The 19,850-nt window shown below is 52.3% G+C and overlaps 1 protein-coding gene across 1 annotated transcript; it reads left to right on the top strand.

The window, feature by feature from the left end:
* The first annotated feature begins 10,312 nt into the window (after positions 1-10,312).
* LOC119096867 (betaine--homocysteine S-methyltransferase 1) lies at positions 10,313-18,726 on the top strand. The gene is made up of 6 exons (XM_037219845.1): positions 10,313-10,384; positions 14,331-14,463; positions 15,678-15,796; positions 16,055-16,246; positions 16,454-16,784; positions 17,715-18,726. Exons 1-6 carry the CDS (start codon positions 10,373-10,375, stop codon positions 18,116-18,118), a joined length of 1,191 nt encoding a protein of 396 aa, XP_037075740.1. The 5' UTR covers positions 10,313-10,372; the 3' UTR covers positions 18,119-18,726.
* Positions 18,727-19,850: the final 1,124 nt, after the last annotated feature.

Here is a 19,850-nt window from a genome sequence, read left to right as displayed (position 1 = left end):
GGTGGCACGCACACAAAACACTAGTTTGGATCGCAATACAAAGTGGGCACCTATCGGCGTGCCGAGGTCGGTTTGGCGGATGCAGGTAAGCAAGGAACGAGTGAAGGCTAGAGCTAGCGTAGTAGCGTATTTGGCAGATGCAAGTAAGCGAGGAACGAGTGAAGATTGGCAGATGCAAATAAGCAACGAACGAGTGAGGGTTAGAGCTAGCGTAGTAGCGTATTTGCCAGATGCAAATAAGCAAGGAACGAGTTAAGGCTGAAGTTCGTAGTCTGTGACCAGGGAATATCCAAATTTATTATTTTTGGCTGTTGCATACGTCAAGAGAATACCTTACCTAACCTAAGTCCGATTGCAACAGGAAGCTCGCTTTCCGCCGCAAGTTATTCATTTAAAGGGAACGTTCCACATTTGTATGGGGTTTTGAACTTAAATAGTCACATTAAAGACCTTTCCGTGTTGTTCCTAACAGTGCCCACCTTTAAACCTAAGCCCCTCCAATTTCTGAGCTCCACGCCCGCAAACATGGGAAAAGGTATATCGGGGAGAGTATTTTAAAGTCGCTTTGGCATTCATGATGTCGTAATAACGTCATTCAAACCTTGCCATTCTATACGCCATGTGACGATCGAAGCCAAGAAAAAATGTAATTGTCGAAGCGTTCATACCTGGCGTTCGTGAGCGCGATTTCCAGGTACAACGGGCGTCAACTGGCCCTCAATTAATGTGCGAGGTACGATGGCGTAATTAAATCACGACGCATCGATGAGCATATTTCCTTAACAGAGAATTACGCTGTCTAGAGCAGTCTTTCCACTTGAAAGGTGTACTTATAATCATCAATGAGCTTGTTTCATCATATCTGAGGCTTCTTTAAATATCTTGATATGAAAAGCATTTCCTCTAACCGGAAATAGACAAATTTAGAATATTTGGGTCATGCACGTCGGACCTACGAACTCAGAGTTCAACATTGTTCAATTCTGCATGTTCATCCGTTTACCTAAAAAGACGCATTTACAACAACAAAAAATCGCGTTTGCTTACTTAAACCCCAATTAAAAGTATGTCATCTTTCACACCGCAGCATAGCTGCCGGAGATGAACAAACATCACACATGAGTTACAAACCTTCTAACCCATAAATCAACTAGATTCAAAGTTGCCCATTTTCTGCTGCTAAAGCGCCCTTTCCTCCAAAAACCCTACCATGCCGGATCATAACACAGAGCATAGAAGGTCCGGAGCTGATATGTTGTGGTTCAGCAAATGTAGCAGAGTTTTCAATGTTTCACCACCGGTGCGATAACCAACACATTCTTTCAAGTTCATTTGCAATAACAACCACAGCAATCAACGAGCCGAAATCAATACAACAGCCACAAACAGGTAGACCGTGTGGATCATGACTGCCCCGACCCATGGGTCAATAAAGGTCGCCTTTGCGGACTGACTTAAAGAAGGCTGGACACCCACTATACCTAAGGACGTTGGGTCGCTGTGGCTCCTTTTAAATCCCGACTTCATAATGCTAGAACCAGCCAATGGCTGATTGTATTATAAGAAAAGGTAGAACAAAGAGAAAGTGGAGATGTGATTCACTCATTAACATACGAGTCTTCGTCCTTCAACTGGCACTGGCGGATGTCAGTGCGGGTTGAGCGGCAACATATTCAGTGAGGTAGAATCGCATTTGAACTAAGGTGAGAGTGAAAAAATTCATCGTAAAAAGACCGTGCGGAGTGAAAAAATCAATTCACAAAAGGTCTTAGGTCATTTAAGTGTAACAGAATGCATAAAAGCACAGCATTTTCATGACAGCATAATGAACATACAAAATTATTAACACCAATAATCTGATGCTACACTTTGCACTTCCCTTCCACAGCACTTTTAACACAAAACAAAACAAAAGAATTAAATAACAAAATAACAACAGAAAATTCAACAAGCATAAAACACTCAAACAAAAAGAAACTTTGACTCATACACATCAGCCCATCACCAAGTCAAACACAATAGACATGCCTCTGGCTTCTGTTAAGATAGGGTCAGGGACAGCAAACATTGTGTCATTGTTTCCTGCAAAATACCAATGCTTATTCCCATGAAAGTAGCGTAACTATGCCTAACCTAAAGAGGCCTTACTTCCTCCCATCCTGTCTAACCTGTTTGCATCACAGCAGAAGTTGTATCTGATTCTTGCATAATCCCTATTGCCACTTGCCATGCACTTAACCAACTTAACCTTACTTAGAGTAGGCCATATGTTGAACACCATCCCAACTTACCTATCTGTTGACAGCAACTTTTGTGACAAAAGCATGGCAAAGTTGATTTTGAAATCAGATTTGTAATTGAAATCAGGTAATTTTAAAGTTTTGACATCAGGCAGAGTGGACAACACACAAATCAAAGCACTTTAAATCACTTTGAACAACTTATTTTGACAGACATGGTTAACCTACGTCAAGGGCAATAATGGGTGCGCTCAACAAAACAAGCTCTCCTCTCAAAAAGTGACATAACTTTTACATGATCATGCCAGTATTGCTGCTTGCCTCCTCAGCTGCAGCTAATGCGTGTATTTAGGCTTGTTTATTCATATTTAATGACACAGTTTGAGATGTTGGCTTTGCATTTTAAATAAGATGGTCTAACTTTTTGTTACATACTAATATTTGACTCATATTATACTTGCTATGCAGCTTAGAGTATCCCCGTGTTGAAAATATAGTGCATATATACAGAGCAGTCATTTGCCAGTCAGCAAACCATTACAACTATAGAAAACATCTGATTAAAGCAAACGTGGGGGACCACTTCAAGAAATTTCGGGCAAATAATCAGGAATATGGAACAATAAGTCCATTGCATGCCTTGTGACATCATAATTTGTCTTATGACAAAACTCGATGGATTAAAGCAGAAAGTGGCTAACTATGGTTACCAATCGTGTGTTGAAAGCAGGTAAGGTAAGCAATTACTTGGTCCACATGAGACTCACTGGCTTCTTCCTGCTCCCCCCCCCCTCAAAAAAGCAGTACCTTTTGCATGGTCTGCTGGCAGACAGTCATCCCACTCATCCCCCAAATTTAAATATCAATTATGCCCACCAACCTACGAGAATAAAATGCGAAATAAGTGAGAGGTGTGCATAATATACATCTCCAGAGGGCAGAATTTCGCCATCAAACACTTCTGTATTGGATGCGTCAGGTCTGTCCCAAAGCTCTGTATGGTAGCATTAGGGTAGCTTTGTCAGGTAGCCTGGTGGGTTGGAGGCTCAAAAGGCTTAAATTTATCATTTTTAAGCACCGCCATGAGCCAAGAAAACGGCTAATCGTGTTTTTAACCGGGAAAAAATGGCGGAAAAGTAAATGCCCGTGTTTCAAATTGTCTCCTTCATTCACTGTGAATTGTTTACTCTTGGATGCATATCAAACATGCTTGGGCGGTTGGCGAATCAATCCAATTTATGTATGAAATACGTGCAAGTTTGCAATTGGAGCATTTTGCAGAGAAATTGGTCAAAACTTTAAGCAACAGATGGTACCTCTAAAGGCAATGGAAAAGGAAGGAAGAATAAAGTGGTATCACACTCGTATGATACCAAGAAAAACAAAAGTAGTTGAATAAATAAAAAGACTGATGCTTTTGTTGAAAAATTTTGTTATCAGCTAATTCGACTCGAAATCTGTTAACATAGATGCTCAAATAGCGATATTCATCTTGTTAATGCAATTTTCAAGAAATTTCTTGAACTTTTCATTTCTGCATTTTGGGAGTGATGAAATTTAGAGGTCAGGTTTCCTCGGGAAAAGGAAATACGTGGAGTAAAATTATCTGCCAGGCCTTGCTGGTGTTTGCAACAGGCTCTGCTTTCGGGGTGAAGTGATTAGACAAAAAAGAGAATGCATAAAAACCTTGCATTTGGCACGCAGCTGCCGATTGTCATGCACTTTGTAAACAAACCAAACTTAATGCGTGGAGCGGTTGGAGTCGCCGGGATTCTTGGGCTTGAAGGTACCTGGCGCCTTTGCTTTGTGCATACGTAGACATGATTCAGATGTAGGTGAGGCAGGATATAGCCATGGGTGTCAAGGTTCTGTGGAGGCTCGTTTATGCTTGGTGGTTTCAAGTGAGCTCGGTTTTGGATGTCATCTGAAAACCTCAGAAAGGGAAATAGGGGTTTGACATGTGCGATTAGACAATGCAGACAGGAGTGAAAAATTCACATGAAATATGGGAATAGGAGTGAAAGTTCCTCCTCATAGGGCGTTGTTTTGCACCCAAAGTCGGCAATTCTAGGACACTGAACATATTCCCACGCTCCATTTGTCATTCGCGCTTCACTCAATGCTTAAATTTTGGCTCGTATGGAGGATTTGAAGTCTAAGTCTGGAGTTGTGTCTAAGGAGGATTCCATCCAAAAGACGACAGAATGTTAAGGATCGGGATAAGCAAGAAGCCGAATTTAGTCATTGTTTCGGTACACCCACGAGGGTTTTCAGAACACGTTTTGGCGACCCTTCCCAAGAAAGAGCTTCGAAAAGCCATTTTTGGGGTCCTTGGGGTAAAGCATGGCCAGTATTGTGCCTGACTTGAGCCCTCCCACCCACTGACCAACCCCTCTTTAGCCACAGTCTGTGCCTGAGAGCCTTCTCCGTCGGAAATGACGTTTCAGATAGCCGAGAGGGACTATCGGAGTAACCACCCAAGGGCCCTCGAACCCACAAAATCGATCGACTGGAAACCTATACTTATCGATGCGCCATGGTTCATTATCTGTCCTTTCCAGAACATGATGACTTTGGGTCAGGCGGAAACGACAGAAACCTGCCGACGCCGACCAAAATCACGCTGCAGAAAACCTATGCTTCAGGCTTAAGGGGCAGATCACCACGAAATTTTCACCGAGTAACGCACCGTGGTCGATATCCCATTCCTTCCAGAACATGGTGACTCTGGGTCAGGTCAAACGTCACCAGATCGTTACGGACCGTCACGGGCCAACCGCGGCAGTTGGCAGCGGTGGTAGGCCAGCCTTAACAATGTGAGATGGGGACGGACAGGCCGTCCTGGCTGGTGATGACCGGTGGTTGCTGCGGGCCCGACCAACCGACCCGACCCCCCGCATACAAGAACCGAACCGACTCCCTACGTCGCGCTAAATCACACAAAAATCCAATATCAGACAGGTGCGTCTCTCGCCGTGCTGGCGGCCGGGAGGCTGCGCGGGGCAAAGCCGTGTGCCGTGTCAGCTGAGACCGCTCAGGCCGCGACGGATGGCAGTCGCGGATGACGCTGTTGGCGGCATGACGGTCGGGACGGTCGTGACGACTGGCGGAGGCCGCACACCGGCCGGCGCAGTGGCGCGGGGCGGACCGTGCGCACGCCACGCGCACGCGACGGCGATGGGGCACCGGAAGTCGCCGCCGCTGTGGCTATGCGCGGTCAGTGATCACGGCTGGCCGTCGAAGACGCGCACAATGGTGTCTTACAATGTTGATAGAACTTATGCTCCCACATTCCTGACTATATATACAAATGGGTTTTTATTTTTTGCTGCGTAGAAAAAAACAGCAAGTATCAATGCAAGACCACGTTCATGCGTACCTTCTCTGTAGCTCGTGGCAGTGGTCCACCGCACCGTTGCGAGCGTTGCGAAACAGGCAGCTCGGTCGCCTCCCTCCCCCCCCCCCCCCCCCCCCCCCCCCCCCCCCCCCCCCCCCCCCCCCCCCCCCCCCCCCCCCCCCCCCCCCCACCCACCCCCCCCCCCCCCCCCCCCCCCCCCCCCCCCCCCCCCCCCCCCCCCCCCCCCCCCCCCCCCCCCCCCCCCCCCCCCCCCCCCCCCCCCCCCACCCCCCCCCCCCCCCCCCCCCCCCCCCCCCCCCCCCCCCCCCCCCCCCCCCCCCCCCCCCCCCCCCCCCCCCCCCCCCGCCCCCCCCCCCCCCCCACCCCCCCACCCCCCCCCCCCCCCCCCCCCGCCCCCCCCCCCCCCCCCCCCCCCTCCCTCCCACCCCACCCCTTTTCCCCCCCCCCCCCCCCCCCCCCCCACCCCACTGACGCCACGTGACGCTCAATAGGATCTCTGCCAGCCAGAATGCCGTTGGCGGCATTTTTCGAAAAACCCCCCGGGGCCCCCCCCCCCCCCCCACCTACCCCCCACCCCCCCACGTTTGCCCGGCACGCCGTGGTGTGCCGTGTCCGGCCGACTGTGGTTCTCCCGGCACACCCTGCTTTACTGTGTCCGCCCGGACGTATCCTATTTCAAACTTGCACTTCGAGTTTCGTGACTAAGTTATACCTGAACGTGGCTCAATTGGCCCCATGCACCTCTCTGCCCTCCAGAAACGAGTTTTGTGAATGCATTCCGGAATATTTTGTGATAAATTAGTAAGCCATCCGTTACTGACAGCAATGCCACTTGTCCACGTTCCACTCACATAATCATGGCTATATGCACCTGTGTCGTTGTTTCATGTACCCGTGCGAGACCAACGCGTTGCGAGGCTTCTCTCTTTTACAGGACTGAACTTTTGCCATGTTCTTACCCTTGAGAGGAATGCATTAATGAAGACTCTCGTGTTTTCTTGAAACTCTGCTGCGCTAATGGGGCTGGGGAAGAGTTTTATCTATTGACGCTGTATCGTGATTCAAACATCAGGAAACCAAATGCTGACAGTTGCCCATATAGTGACAAGTTAGTAAGGGGTGTAACTTTCGTTCTAATCTACATCGGTCGGTCTTTATGAACTATGCTGAGTAAGCGTCGTCATAACGTGTTCAACTCCTTGTAACGGGGCTTGCACATCGGGCATAAGAATCACTGTTGGATTTAAAATTGTACGGCAGTGGTGCAATACTTGGTAAATTTAACCAACTTAACCACGCGCGATCAGTTGGCTGCAGTCATAAGGAACACCAATCCGAAAGTAACTATATAAATTTCGGTTGCTTCATAGCTAAATTGTCGCTGAATTAATGCGACTCGAGACAAAACCAGGCTTTACTTCTGTTTCTGCCAGCGTATAAATACGAATCGCAGCCACGATAGCTTTGTTGATTGAAAAATTCACATATTTTTTTTTTTGTTCACGTGCGCAGGGAATTGTTTTCACACACAAATTTCCTGAGCTTTGCAGTAATTTGTGATTGTGACACCTTGTATCTTTTTTCCATGTGTGTAGGTAGCTATTTACTATTCCATTGCAGGATATCGCTCGCTTCTCCGTGAGTGGTCCTCACAGCTCGACAAGCGGCTGAGATATCTGATGACAAATTCCCTTCAGTTAAATGTCTCGGGCATCGTCTCCTTTGTCGCAAGGTATTTGCATTTTTACATGGCGTTTGGGTGCATAATTACGAGATCGATAGTCACAAGAACTTGGTAGTTCGTGAATTAAACTTGTAATTATATAAAGTTCTGTCACAGGCTGTCATACATTTTAAAAACTAGTAGCAAAACTGTTTCCCTTTAATGAAACACAATCGTTGGTATCGTTCCCAGAGCCAGGACTAAATTTTTATCTGTGCGCGCTTTTCCTGAAATGCTTCTAATACCGCAGTAACGACCGGAGGCATATTATATAAAAATCGCTTGCATGGGTAATGTGTTCAATAGTCACCTCGATCTTGAAATCCTTTCAACACCACATCTTCGGAATCTTGGGCTAAGGTGGCGATGCGCAAGAGATCATTTAAACGTTTGTTAAACATATTAGTTCACTCACGATCATCAAATTCACCAACCGATTGCATCCTCAGTCTCTCTTTTTCTTCCTCTGATCCATCCTTTTGCACTTAAAAAATGCATCTTACATTTGCTATATTTACACATCTGACATCAAGCGCTGCAGCGTTTTTGGCCACGCTACTTATTTTAAACAAGGCAGGTGCAACCACAGGCTCAGTTACACTTCACTTAAGAAGATGCCTTCCCCTGGTTTCATATCAGTGCTCATTCCCACTACATCCTACCCGTCCCAGCTCTCTCACGCGCGCCCACGCCGTCCCGGAAGCGGTCCACTGCCGGGAGATTTACATCACGCCACGCGCCGGGCTCACGATCTGACAGATGGCGCCACAGACGAAGGGGGGTAGTACGTCTCTAGGACGTAGTACGGGGTGGGTGGGTGGTGGTGGGGCATGGCAAAGAGATACGTACGGAGGAGAGCAGACTTTGACTGTTCAACTGTTGTGTTCTTCGACTCTCGTTTGGATGTCTTGCGGTGATACTCTAGGGGACAGGCCACCGTTGTTCACTGAGCGCCGACAGGATTGCGCTGGCGAGCGCACCCACCGAGCTAGTCCGATCCCATCACGCTACGGTCCCGCTAGTGTTGTTCTCTGTAGGGACCGCCTCCTGGCTCTGAGTGCGGCCAGTCGTCTCGCCCTGGCTTCTTCACCTTTTCCCACTGGCTTCACAGTGCTGAGCTCACCTCTGGCGATTTGACGTCAGCCGTTGCATGTTGACGTTGCGGCCGACAGTTGGTGCCACGCTCTCCAAGTCGCCGATCTCTCGGACCTCAACCAAGTACCTCCCAGGTCCGCTGGACGGCAACTTCACGAGGAACAAAGTAAGACTAGAGTGCTGGGGCTCGCCAGACATCGGAATCCTTGAACTTTTAGAAGTGGCCATATATTGAAGTCCTTGTTCTTTATCCCCTGTTCTCCATCCAGGTGTTATCATGCGTCAAGCTTGTTGAACATCTACAGACTGGTCTATCATATGAAGTGGTTGGCATGACAAAAACATCAGGTAGCTACAGAATACTATTTGGTGCACACTGGACATGATACAAATAGTATGCATCCAGGTGTTCGCTGGACTGCGAGAACTTTTCGGGATTTTTCTAGGGCGGTATCCTCTTTTTGATCATAGACATTGTGGGGTCTATGATGTAATTGGTATTGTAATTGGTAACAAAGAATGGTATTGCTGTAAACATATTATGTAAACATTTTCCCCCACGGAGGTGTGACGCTCGCTTGCCGTTCCGCGGTCGACATGGTACGGACGCTTGGAACGATGGACGGGCACCGTCCTTCGTGTGTGGCGCGGGCTCGGCTGCAAACGGCACCAAGGTTCAGCTGACTCGAAGAACTCCTGCTAGGTGGCAGGTGGCGGCCGCGCTGGATTAGTAGGCCGAGGCTAGCCGCTGAGGGATGGAGAGAGCTTCGAATCAGGTGTTCCAGGTGTCATAGCAGGGTGGTGCGCATGTGCAATCGAAAGGCTTGTATCAGTCCGACGCACACCCTATGTAAGCCGTGGATCTCGGCCACTCGAAGCACTCCGCACCGTGGCCCCTCTGGGGTAGGTTCATGAGGACGGTCCAAGGAGGGTGGGACTCTGCGGCCTTTACGGGGGGGGGGGGATTCCTTTAGGTGTTTGTAAATGATTGCACGCAAAAATCTGACTTGTATTAAACGCACGATTGATTTTAATTGATTGTGCTGGCTATTTCCAAGGTGAATGACTGTGTTTGGGTCTGGACAATAACGATTTGAGAACTATTCGACTTGGTTGCGGCTGTGGATATAATATACATGTGCAGTGAACACGTTTTTCACTTCCTGGTGCGCTGTGCCGGGGTCGCTCTGCGGTGACCGCTAAACGAAATCTCCCGGACCCGCACACCTATACCGTGTGGCAGGCGGAGCAACTGTGCGCTAAACTGAACCACAATGTATGGATGTGGCGATGTATGGAGGTATGAATGCGATGTGTAAGTGCAATGTGGTATTTCACGGTGAGGACTAGTGTGAAGCGCTAGCCAACAATGTGAGATCTTTACGTTGAGGGCAGCGAGGGGGCTCAAGTCAGTATTGGAGGAGCTCGGACCCCCTCCCCTCCCAAAAGCATGCATAATTACACCTGTCCCGGAAGGACCCGTCCACCACACCGTCGCCTACACCGTCGGGGTAAGTCATGTTCGCACGACAATGCGCACGTGGAGAGCTTGTTTACCTTAGGTGCCTGTTCCTGACCACTACGCGTCGCCACCGTTGCTATTGAGCGGGGCAGTGCCCCATGGCTGACGCCCGGTGTGACGCTGTTGCATCAGTTTGTTGCAAAGAACGCCTATGACACCATTCTCACGCATTCATGCTTACTCGTCGTTTGCCGATGCCGTGTTTGCCACGCGACCCGATCGGATCGGGGAAGGGGGTGGGGGGCTCAGAAGGCCCGGCCGGGCCGCCCCCAAACAGCTGGCGGTCAGCGGCGCCGGTCCCGAACGCCGCACATCTGCAGCTCTAACCCTAATAAAGGCGGCGGGTTTCAGCCGCGCAATCCTGTTCGGTCGCTGCGAAGGCTCGGGGAGCACCGCTGACGAGAACGCTTCTGCTCACCACGCATCGTGGCACCATGGTGAAGAAGGTACGTGCGCGCTGGCCAGTGCTGGGCTCCGCTCAGGCGCTACACGGGAGCAGGGCGACAGCAGAGCCGCTGTCAGTAATGGAACGAGGGAACGCGGTGGTGTCTGGTAGGGCAAGCAGGTCGGCGCCCTGCGTATGACGGGATCAGTAAGGGCAATCCTCCCGTATCTAGTCCGTTGGCCATTGGAAATAGGGCTCACCCGTGTTTACATGCATTGTTGAGTTAGGGCTTCCCGCGTGTCGTTAAGCAATTTTACGAATACGCCGGTTGGTGGGGCGGGAGTCGATCGTGCTGAACATTCCATGCCAGTCGATTAATTTGGCAGTCTTTACCTTCCTAACACTTCTTGGTATGAAGTACGCTCTGTGTATGACGTACAGAGGCGAACACTTATACCACTCAACACACCACAAAATGCATCCTAGTAGTAAACAAGCTAGTGGGGTCCAGTCCTAGCCCACAGCTCGGAGATACACGTGGCCACCATGTAATGAACCCACGTGAGTTCCAACACACATCAACTGCGGCAGCGTTACCAAAGCTGTTCGACACGCTTTGCGAACTACGCCAGCGCGCGGCGCGGACCGGAGTTCACGACACACCAACGCACTACAGGGAGTCGAGGTGCGTTGGCGCACTGCGCAGGGAGTCCCACGCTCAACATTCTGGAGTTTTGATGCTGGTGACCTGTTCTCGGCGCGATGTCCTCGCCGCACCGGTGGGACTCAGTAATGGCAGCTGGGGTCGCAGGCTGGCCACATGTCGGTGTGCTGTTGGGATTGGGGAGCCTTCGCAAGCGCGAAATTATACGTCCCCAGTGGATGCTATGAAAAGACGCGTGAATAATGATCAGGATGGCGTATGGTATCAATGAGTTGAATAGAAAACATTTCGTTCCATGAAACAACGACTGTACGTATGAATGACAACCAGGACGTTTGCTCCTCGCTGTTGCGCAGTGCGTAGGCGGCGAGCGGGCGCAGACCCGCCCTAGGGGCGTCGGGTCTCGTCTAGCCGTCAGTTCTCGCCCGCAGCGGCTCGGGTCACGTGGGGTCGCGGTCGGTCTGTGACCGCGGCTGGCCGGACCGCGATCCGGCAGTAGTCTTCAATGGGTGCAGATGGCGTTTGGCCTCGGGTGTGGGTGTCCACGGAACTGCACTGAGTATTTATTACCGTAGTAACTATGAGCTCAAAGTTGTGCTAAGTCGATGGCCTGGAATATGCCAGGAGCTACTGGTTAAATCACGCTGTAGTGTTAAATGGCGATTTTGTTCTTGTTCTCGCTCTTGATGAGTGCTCGAGGAGCTTTTAACGAGTACTCTTAAGGATGAGCATAGCTCGAAATATTGATTAACGCCAATACAATCGTTAGTTGGTACTACAACGTCGTTTAACTAGCGCTCCTTGGTATGTACTGAACTGAGAGTCGTTAGCTTAATATAAGAACTTGGAACTCATTATGCCGAAAAACCAGGAGCTGAAGGCCTTCCTTTCTTAAAATCAAGCACTTGTTTGTCCATTTGTCAAGCCCACGTCAGCGCGCGCATGTCCGCCGCACGTGGTAATGTGCGGCGGGCATACCACCGCCGCATACATGCCCGCCGCACATTACCATGTGCGGTGACGTGGACTCGCCCTTGCTCAGTATGGGTAAGCGGCGGCGTCACCAGGCTGGTGGTCATGGATGCATCATTTTCTCAAAGCATTTGGAATGCCCTGCTTAGGTGGCAATGGGCCCAGACCTTGGCGCCCAGACTCAGACGCGATGGGGGTCTAGTCTAGCTACATCTCAGGTCTAGCTTCTCTGCTCGCAGTCTCAGCCCACTGACCAACCAGCGCAGTGCCATTTCAGCTTACGAACGGTTTTTCTTCGTCATTTGCCATGCACGATCACGGCGGTACTCTGTTAACGCCACGCCAAACACAGCACGGTCGCCTTATAGCCTACTGACCGTCGAGACAGCTGTCAGCTGACTGCTGTGTTAGGCATATGATCGCAGCAAGGAAGTAAACATGTCGCTCACCACTTGGAGCTCATTCAGCGCAGGCTTGATGGCGGCCGCCGGCTCACGTTCGTTGTGGGCTCTCGGTGCTCTTCTCTTGGGACTTTAAATATCCCAATAAATAATACAGCAGCACGCTGATTGCAAGCTTTTTGCCCTGTTTTCAGCGAACCACATACTGGCATGACAGCGGTGTGTCCGTTTAACATTTACCCTGCGGTCCGCCCAGCTGCAGCCAGCCGGCAGCCATCTACCGCTCCTAGTCAGCCCGCCAATGGTCGTCCGCAGCTACCAGCACCTGGCTGTGTCTGTCGCAGTACATTCCGAGGGCCGCTGCGACCGAACTAACCCAACCGGTATTGATCGTGCTGTTGCACCGGGAAGCAAGGCTGTGGGTGGGGGGACCACGTGGACGACTGGCCCCACGCCACGCGCGTCCCAGATGCGGCCCGGTGGGCCCACCTCGCCGGCAGCGGGGCGCTATTCCTGGACGGCCAGCAGTTCCCCGGTCGTTGACCATGTGCCAGGCCCTGGGGTCGCGTGAGGGGATGTTGTTGAAATAATCGCGCAAACGCGCGGAGTTCTCAGGATCGCGCGCGGGGTCTGGGAGGGTGGTGCCAACGAGGGCCCCTGCTGGGCTGGACTGGTGGCAACGTCGCAGTGATGAGCTGGATGAGCCGTTTGATCCTCTAACCCAATAAGCGTCCCATGTCAGCATGGCGTTCTCGCGTGCCGACCTGCGGAAAGTTCCTGTTACAGACAGTTCCGCCCTGTCGCCGGGATAGAAATACAGCCCTCCCCTCCCCCTGTCCTAGCCAACGGCCCCCTCTCAGTCGCGACAGACACTGCCGCGTGAATTTTGTTCGGAAGGGGGACCACTTCCTTTGTCGTATAGGCCCTCATGCCTATTAACGACGGAGATCGTCGATAGGCATGAGGGCCTATACGACGATGGCACCGTATCCATCGCATCTATTGTTGCATCGTATCCATTACGAGCGAGGGCCTCCAGCTGTACCACATAATTAAGTAACCGAGGACCTCCATAGTGCAGGGCGGGATCATCTATCGACCACGTCGTTGACTTCCTACCGGATCCCGATGCTGTCACAGATCCTTGGATTACCTTCTCACCACAGATCCTCAGATCCTAGCCTTTTTGAGACCTCTCCTTGTTCGTGACGGGCCTCCCAAATTAATGGTACCTCTTCGTAGCCTGAGCATTATCAGGTTCATTCTCCTCCACGGCTACGATTACGAAAAATACAATAGCGATTAGCCAGTTTCAGACAGCACCCAATCATTACAACGGACGATGGCTTTTGTCGGCGTCCACGTGTAAAAATTACCCTCAGCCAATGAATTCCTTTGACCAAAAGCATAATTATGGTCGTGAGTTCTCGCCACCCTTTGAGCATGAGGTCGGGAACCTTTGTGGTGTCGCCAGGCACTTAAACTTCCTTTCCCGACAAGCGCCTGATGCCATATCCACATGCCATTCATATGCCTTCTGATGCCGTATCCACATGCCATTCATATGCCTTCTGATGCCGTATCCACATGCCATTCATATGCCTTCTGATGCCATATCCACATGCCATTCACATGCCTTCTGATGCCGTATCCATTTAGCATCCACGCCCTGTATTTTGGTGAACTTTTCGAAAGCTGGAGACGAGATATCCTGTCCTCGTGAAAGGCGTCATGGCTTGGAGATTGCTGCAGCGGCCGAGACAGGCGCACTACGGCCGTGTGGCCGCCCCGGCGGCGTACAGCACAGGCGCACTACGGCCGTGTGGCCGCCCCGGCGGCGTACAGCACAGGCGCACTACGGCCGTGTGGCCGCCCCGGCGGCGTACAGCACAGACGCACCACGACCGTGTGGCAGCCCCGGCGGTCTGTACCACCCAGCCGGCGCCGCCACGGCTCGACGCTGCCCACAGGGTCTGCTGGAGCGGCTGAACGCCGGCGAGGTGGTGATCGGAGATGGAGGGTTCGTGTTCGAGCTGGAGAAACGGGGATACGTCAAGGCCGGCCCTTGGACCCCGGAGGCGTGCGTTGAATTTCCGGAAGCTGGTAGGTGGTGGCTTTGAGCCGTGCCACGCTCGCGGTGTGTGGTCACGCGCTGTTACAGGACAGGCGTCTTCAGTTGTACGTGTTGACATGTTAACATATGTGGAAACAACCATCCGTGGTTCGGCATCAACGGATGTTATCGTTTTTGGTGTTCCCATTCACCGAACTTATTGTGTTTTTTTTCTCAAATGAATCCCCTTTCTGAGCTGATTAGCATTCTTGGTCAGATGGCGACTACGTGCGGTGCCGCTTACCCGAATAGGATGGAGCAGGCTTTTGCCATCCTGTCTTTTGATACATCGCAGGCACGTTTGGCTCATATGGCCTGACCCGTGTGGAACGAACTGACAACGACCGGTTGAGTGTCTGAAGGTCATTATACCTGACTGGCTGACTGACTGACAAACCTAAGATCCTGTACACCTGACCGTCTGTCTGGCTCAAGATCCTGTATCTTTGGCTGTGTTAGGCTCAAGATCCTGTATCTCTGACTGTGTTCGGCTCAAGATCCTGTATGCCTGAATAGCTGATTGACTGACTGGCTCAAGGTCCTGAATACTTGACTGGCTGATTGGCTGACTGGCTCAAGGTCCCGTATGCCTGACTGAGTTTGACTCAAGATCCTGTATGCCTGACTGTGTTTGACTCAAGATCCTGTATGTCTGACTGACTGATTGGCTGACTGGCTCAAGATCCTGTATGCCTGACTGTGTTTGACTCAAGATCCTGTATGCCTGACTGACTGATTGGCTTACTGGCTCAAGGTCCCGTATGCCTGACTGTGTTTGACTTAGATCCTGTATGCCTGACTGTGTTTGACTCAAGATCCTGTATGTCTGACTGGCTGATTGGCTGACTGGCTCAAGATTCTGTATGTCTGACCGACTGATTGGCTGACTGGCTCAAGATCCTGTATACCTGACTGACTGATTGGCTGACTGGCTCAAGATCCTGTATGTCTGACAGACTGATTGGCTGACTGGCTCAAGATACTGTATGTCTGACTGACTGATTGGCTGACTGGCTCAAGATCCTGTATGCCTGACTGACTGATTGGCTGACTGGCTCAAGATCCTGTATGTCTGACCGACTGATTGACTGACTGGCTCAAGATCCTGTATACCTGACTGACTGGCCGTCTGCGGGACTAGAAGACTGACAGAGCGTCTGGGGGACCGCTGCAGCTCGCTCAATTTGTGTGATCCCGTGCACAGTGAAAGGCCTTCACCGGGAGTTCCTGCGTTCGGGCTCTGACGTCATGCAGACCTTTACTTTCTACGCGTCCGATGACAAACTAAACAACCGTGGCAACCAGGCCGGAGTCAAGTTCACCGTGAGTTTGGGCAATTTGAGGGTCTGTGGGATTGGTACACCGGATCTGTGACTGCATGGGAGCCTGAAGCTGTGAATGTAAGTGTTTTAGATAGAATCGCCTTCTTCGCTTGTCTTTCTCAGGGCTGGGCTATGGACGAAATAAACCTTTAAAAAATAACAAAAACAGTAAAAGTAGATTTAAAAACTTGGAAATTTATCGACATCTTCAGGACGCGCAAGTTGATCACGCTGTAACCGCGGCCGTGTGGGGCGCTAGTGTCGCCAGGTCAACGACGCCGCATGCCGCCTGGCTCGAGAGGTGGCGAACGAGGGCGACGCCCTGGTGGCCGGAGGCATCTCGCAGACCCCGACCTACCTCAGCGGCTTGGGAAAGCAGAAGACGCAGGCCGAGTTCAAGAGGCAGGTGGACGTGTTCGTGGAAAACAAAGTCGACTTCCTGATTGCTGAGGTAAGGCGTCGGAATAGCCAGTTGGAAATACGTGGTTTGGTGATACCTGCGCCGGAGACTGATACCCTCTGAAGAAAATTAAGATATGTTTCTCCATTTAGAACCAATCGTCAGTAATCCTTCGGACGAGCAGAAATGCCGTTTTCCCGTGCGACCTCCACCCCCACTCCCCTTACCAGACGGCCTGTGACGGCCATCTGCCCGCAGTACTATGAGCACATCGAGGAGATGGAGTGGGCCATCGAGTCGCTGATTGAGAGCGGCCTGCCGGTGTGCGCCAGCATGTGCATCGGCCCCGAGGGCGATCTCCACGGCGTGTCTGCCGGCGAGTGCGCCGTCCGCATGGCGCGCGCCGGCGCGGACGTGGTCGGTGTCAACTGCCACTTCGACCCGTTCGTCTCCCTCGACGCCATGGCGCTGATGAAGAAGGCGCTGGATGCCGCCGGCATCAAGGTGTACCTGATGGTGCAGCCGCTGGGCATCTGGACGCCAGACGCCAAGAAGCAGGGCTTCATCGATCTGCCGGAGTTCCCCTTCGGTGAGTGCCGTGACTGTGACTCCCTTGGCAGACCCATTTCGTCGGCGCCTCACACAACGCTTATAATCGGCGATGACTCCGCGGTTCGGTGAGAGCGTCGATTTCTCCTGGCGGCGCCGAGTTGCGAGTGCGGGCACTCCGTTTGCCATTCCGTCTGGTTACGTCTGGCTCCAGCCAGGTGGTTTTATGCTGGGTGGTGCCACATGTTCGTTAGTCCGTGTCGTTTAATGAGTCGCGTTGCTGTTTGTGTCAAACCCATCGCTCTGTCCTTTGGGGAGGATGGCAATCGTTTAGGTATTGGCCCTATCCTATCGCATTTAAAGGGTGCACCGGCTCAGTTCTCAGTTCCCAGTCGTGCACTAGATCACGAGCTTCTACCCTTCCGGGTCTAGGTTAATGGTATGAGCTCTGCTGACTGCAGGTCACGGCCCTATCACGAGCTCTGCTGACTGCAGGTCACGGCCCTATCACGAGCACTGCTGACTGCAGGTCACGGCCCTATCACGAGCTCTGCTGACTGCAGGTCATGGTCCTATCACGAGCACTGCTGACTGCAGGTCACGGCCCTATCACGAGCACTGCTGACTGCAGGTCACGGCCCTATCACGAGCACTGCTGACTGCAGGTCACGGCCCTATCACGAGCTCTGCTGACTGCAGGTCATGGTCCTATCACGAGCACTGCTGACTGCAGGTCACGGCCCTATCACGAGCACTGCTGACTGCAGGTCACGGCCCTATCACGAGCACTGCTGACTGCAGGTCACGGCCCTACCACGAGCCCGTCTCACTGCAGGTCCCGGCTCATCTCACGAGCCTCCGGCTCATGTGAGCCCCCCTATCCCCCACGCCTGCTGTGGGTTCCTGTCCCTACCACGAGCCCGTGTGCACCGCAGATCCCGGCTGACCTCACGACCGGTTCTCGGCACAGGTCTGGAGCCGCGCATCATGACGCGCTGGGACATGCACCGATACGCGCGCCAGGCTTACGACATGGGCATTCGCTACATTGGTGGCTGCTGCAAGATCCAGTCGTACCATATCCGCGCCGTAGCCGAGGAGCTGCAGAAGGAGCGCGGCAAGATGCCGGCGTCGCACGACAAACACGACATGTGGGGTGGCGGTCTGATGCTGCACACCAAGCCGTGGGTGCGCGCGCGCGCCAACCGCGAGTACTGGGAGAATCTGAACCCGTCGTCCGGCCGGCCGTATTCGGCAGCGCTGTCCAAGCCCGACGAGTGGGGCGTGACGCAGGGGCACCAGGACCTGCGGCAGCACGCTGAGTCGACCACCAATGACGAGATCAAGTCCACCACGTGCAAGTATAAGAAGTGAAGCGTCAAATGGCGGACCATTCGATTAAGCAGTGTGCCCAATTATGGACTGGCGGGTTCGCCCGCTCTGATCCCGCCGAGGATGGTGTGAAGACACGTGTGATGTACGCACAGGTTCTTGGGGTTCTCGTAGCGTCGAGGTCTGATTATGATATCGCGGTGAGCTGTGAGCTGCGGGCATTGGGCGGGAGCATTCTGACACGATTCTGGCGGGAGCAGTCCGACACGATTCTGACGGGGGAACTCTGACACGATTCCGTTGCTGACGGGTGATTACCGTTTGATTACCGGTGATTACCGATTACCGTTACACGTTCTGGCAGGATGTACGCACACACGGAGTGCTGAGAATTCACTGCCATGGTCGCCAACTGTTTAGGATAGCATTTTGCACAATAAATGCAGCGATGTTACATACCCTGTGTGAACAGCATCTTGAATAATGCACTGCTGCAACTATCAAGCTGCATTGTCTTGCGTTACGATTGACAAGGAACGACTCTAGGTGTTGGCACTAGTGGCAGATGTCAACAACAAACCCTCCACTCACAGATGAAACGTCTGAATGGACGAGGCCGGCAGTGAGACGATAATATATTTACGATCATGGCCTGTCTGTGTCAGCTGCTGTTTGCAGCTTGTGCCGGAAGTGATAACAGAAATCCATCAGAATGTGAAGGCCAATGCGTCCACGATTCCTGCCATTCGGGTCACCCCAGCAACCAGCTGGAGCGTAACAGCAGGAGCCGCCCCTAGATAACAGTGCATCATTCTTCTCCCGCCACAGCGACAGGCCGTACTGTCAGATGAGGTTTATTATGCGCAGCAGTCTCTTACAATCGGCGCCATTGCAGTTGCGGCCTCGCCGCCTCGCGCGACCTCTCCACCCCCGTTCAGTCGTCGCCTGCCGGGCTGTCGCGCCTGTGCCGTCTGGCGGTGGACGGCTTCTGCCGCGGTCGTCGTCGTGGCGGCGCTGCAACAGCCGTCCACCCGGCTCGGGGGGGGGGGGGGGCGCCGTTGCACCGCAGGCTGGGCCGACAGCGTGCGCTGTGGAGTGATGCGTGGCAGTGATGGGTCAGCGGGACCTGGCAGTCGGCCGGTGCGGATAGCGCCAGGGCGGGGGTCGGAGCACCACGGCGCCTCTGTCATCGAAGAGCAGTCCTTCTGACATATTTACTTCTGACCGTGATTTGGAGGGCTTGACAGGGCTCCTCGGGAAAGAAAGCAAGATGGAAGCATGAACAAAACCCACCAAGCCCTTATAAACTGTACGTCTTTGTCTGTCCATAGTTTACGTTGCTGAACACTAAGAACATGTGATGGTCCTTGGCGAAAGATCATAGTCATACTGCGTCGTCATCGGGTAAAAACAATACCCTGTCCTCGAAACTCCGTAGAGCTCTATGCCGTTTCCGCGGCCCTTTGACTTCAACCACATTCATCTCAAACCCCACAGCATCCGGCTAAAACAATGCAGCGCAGGCAGAATCTTGCAAAGGGCGCGCATAGGTGTAAACTTTTTTCCCCAGCCTGTCAGACCTGAATCCTGCGTTCGTTTGGCACTGAAAACTGCTGAGGCGCTCTGACCGTTGGCACGTCTTGGTTAAAATGAACCCAATGGTCACGGCCGAACACCGACCAATGGACCATACCACAAACCTGCTCTAATCGAACACCATGGGTCACTTGCAGCTGAAGAGCGTCCAAATGTGCTGGTGTGGAACTATCTGAGG

Source organism: Pollicipes pollicipes, unplaced genomic scaffold, assembly GCF_011947565.3.
Source record: "Pollicipes pollicipes isolate AB1234 unplaced genomic scaffold, Ppol_2.1 Scaffold_4295;HRSCAF=5057_pilon_pilon_pilon, whole genome shotgun sequence".
NCBI lineage: Eukaryota > Metazoa > Arthropoda > Thecostraca > Pollicipedomorpha > Pollicipedidae > Pollicipes > Pollicipes pollicipes.
The sequence above is the reverse complement of the archived record's forward strand: the minus strand, read 5'-3'. Positions and strand labels throughout refer to the sequence as shown.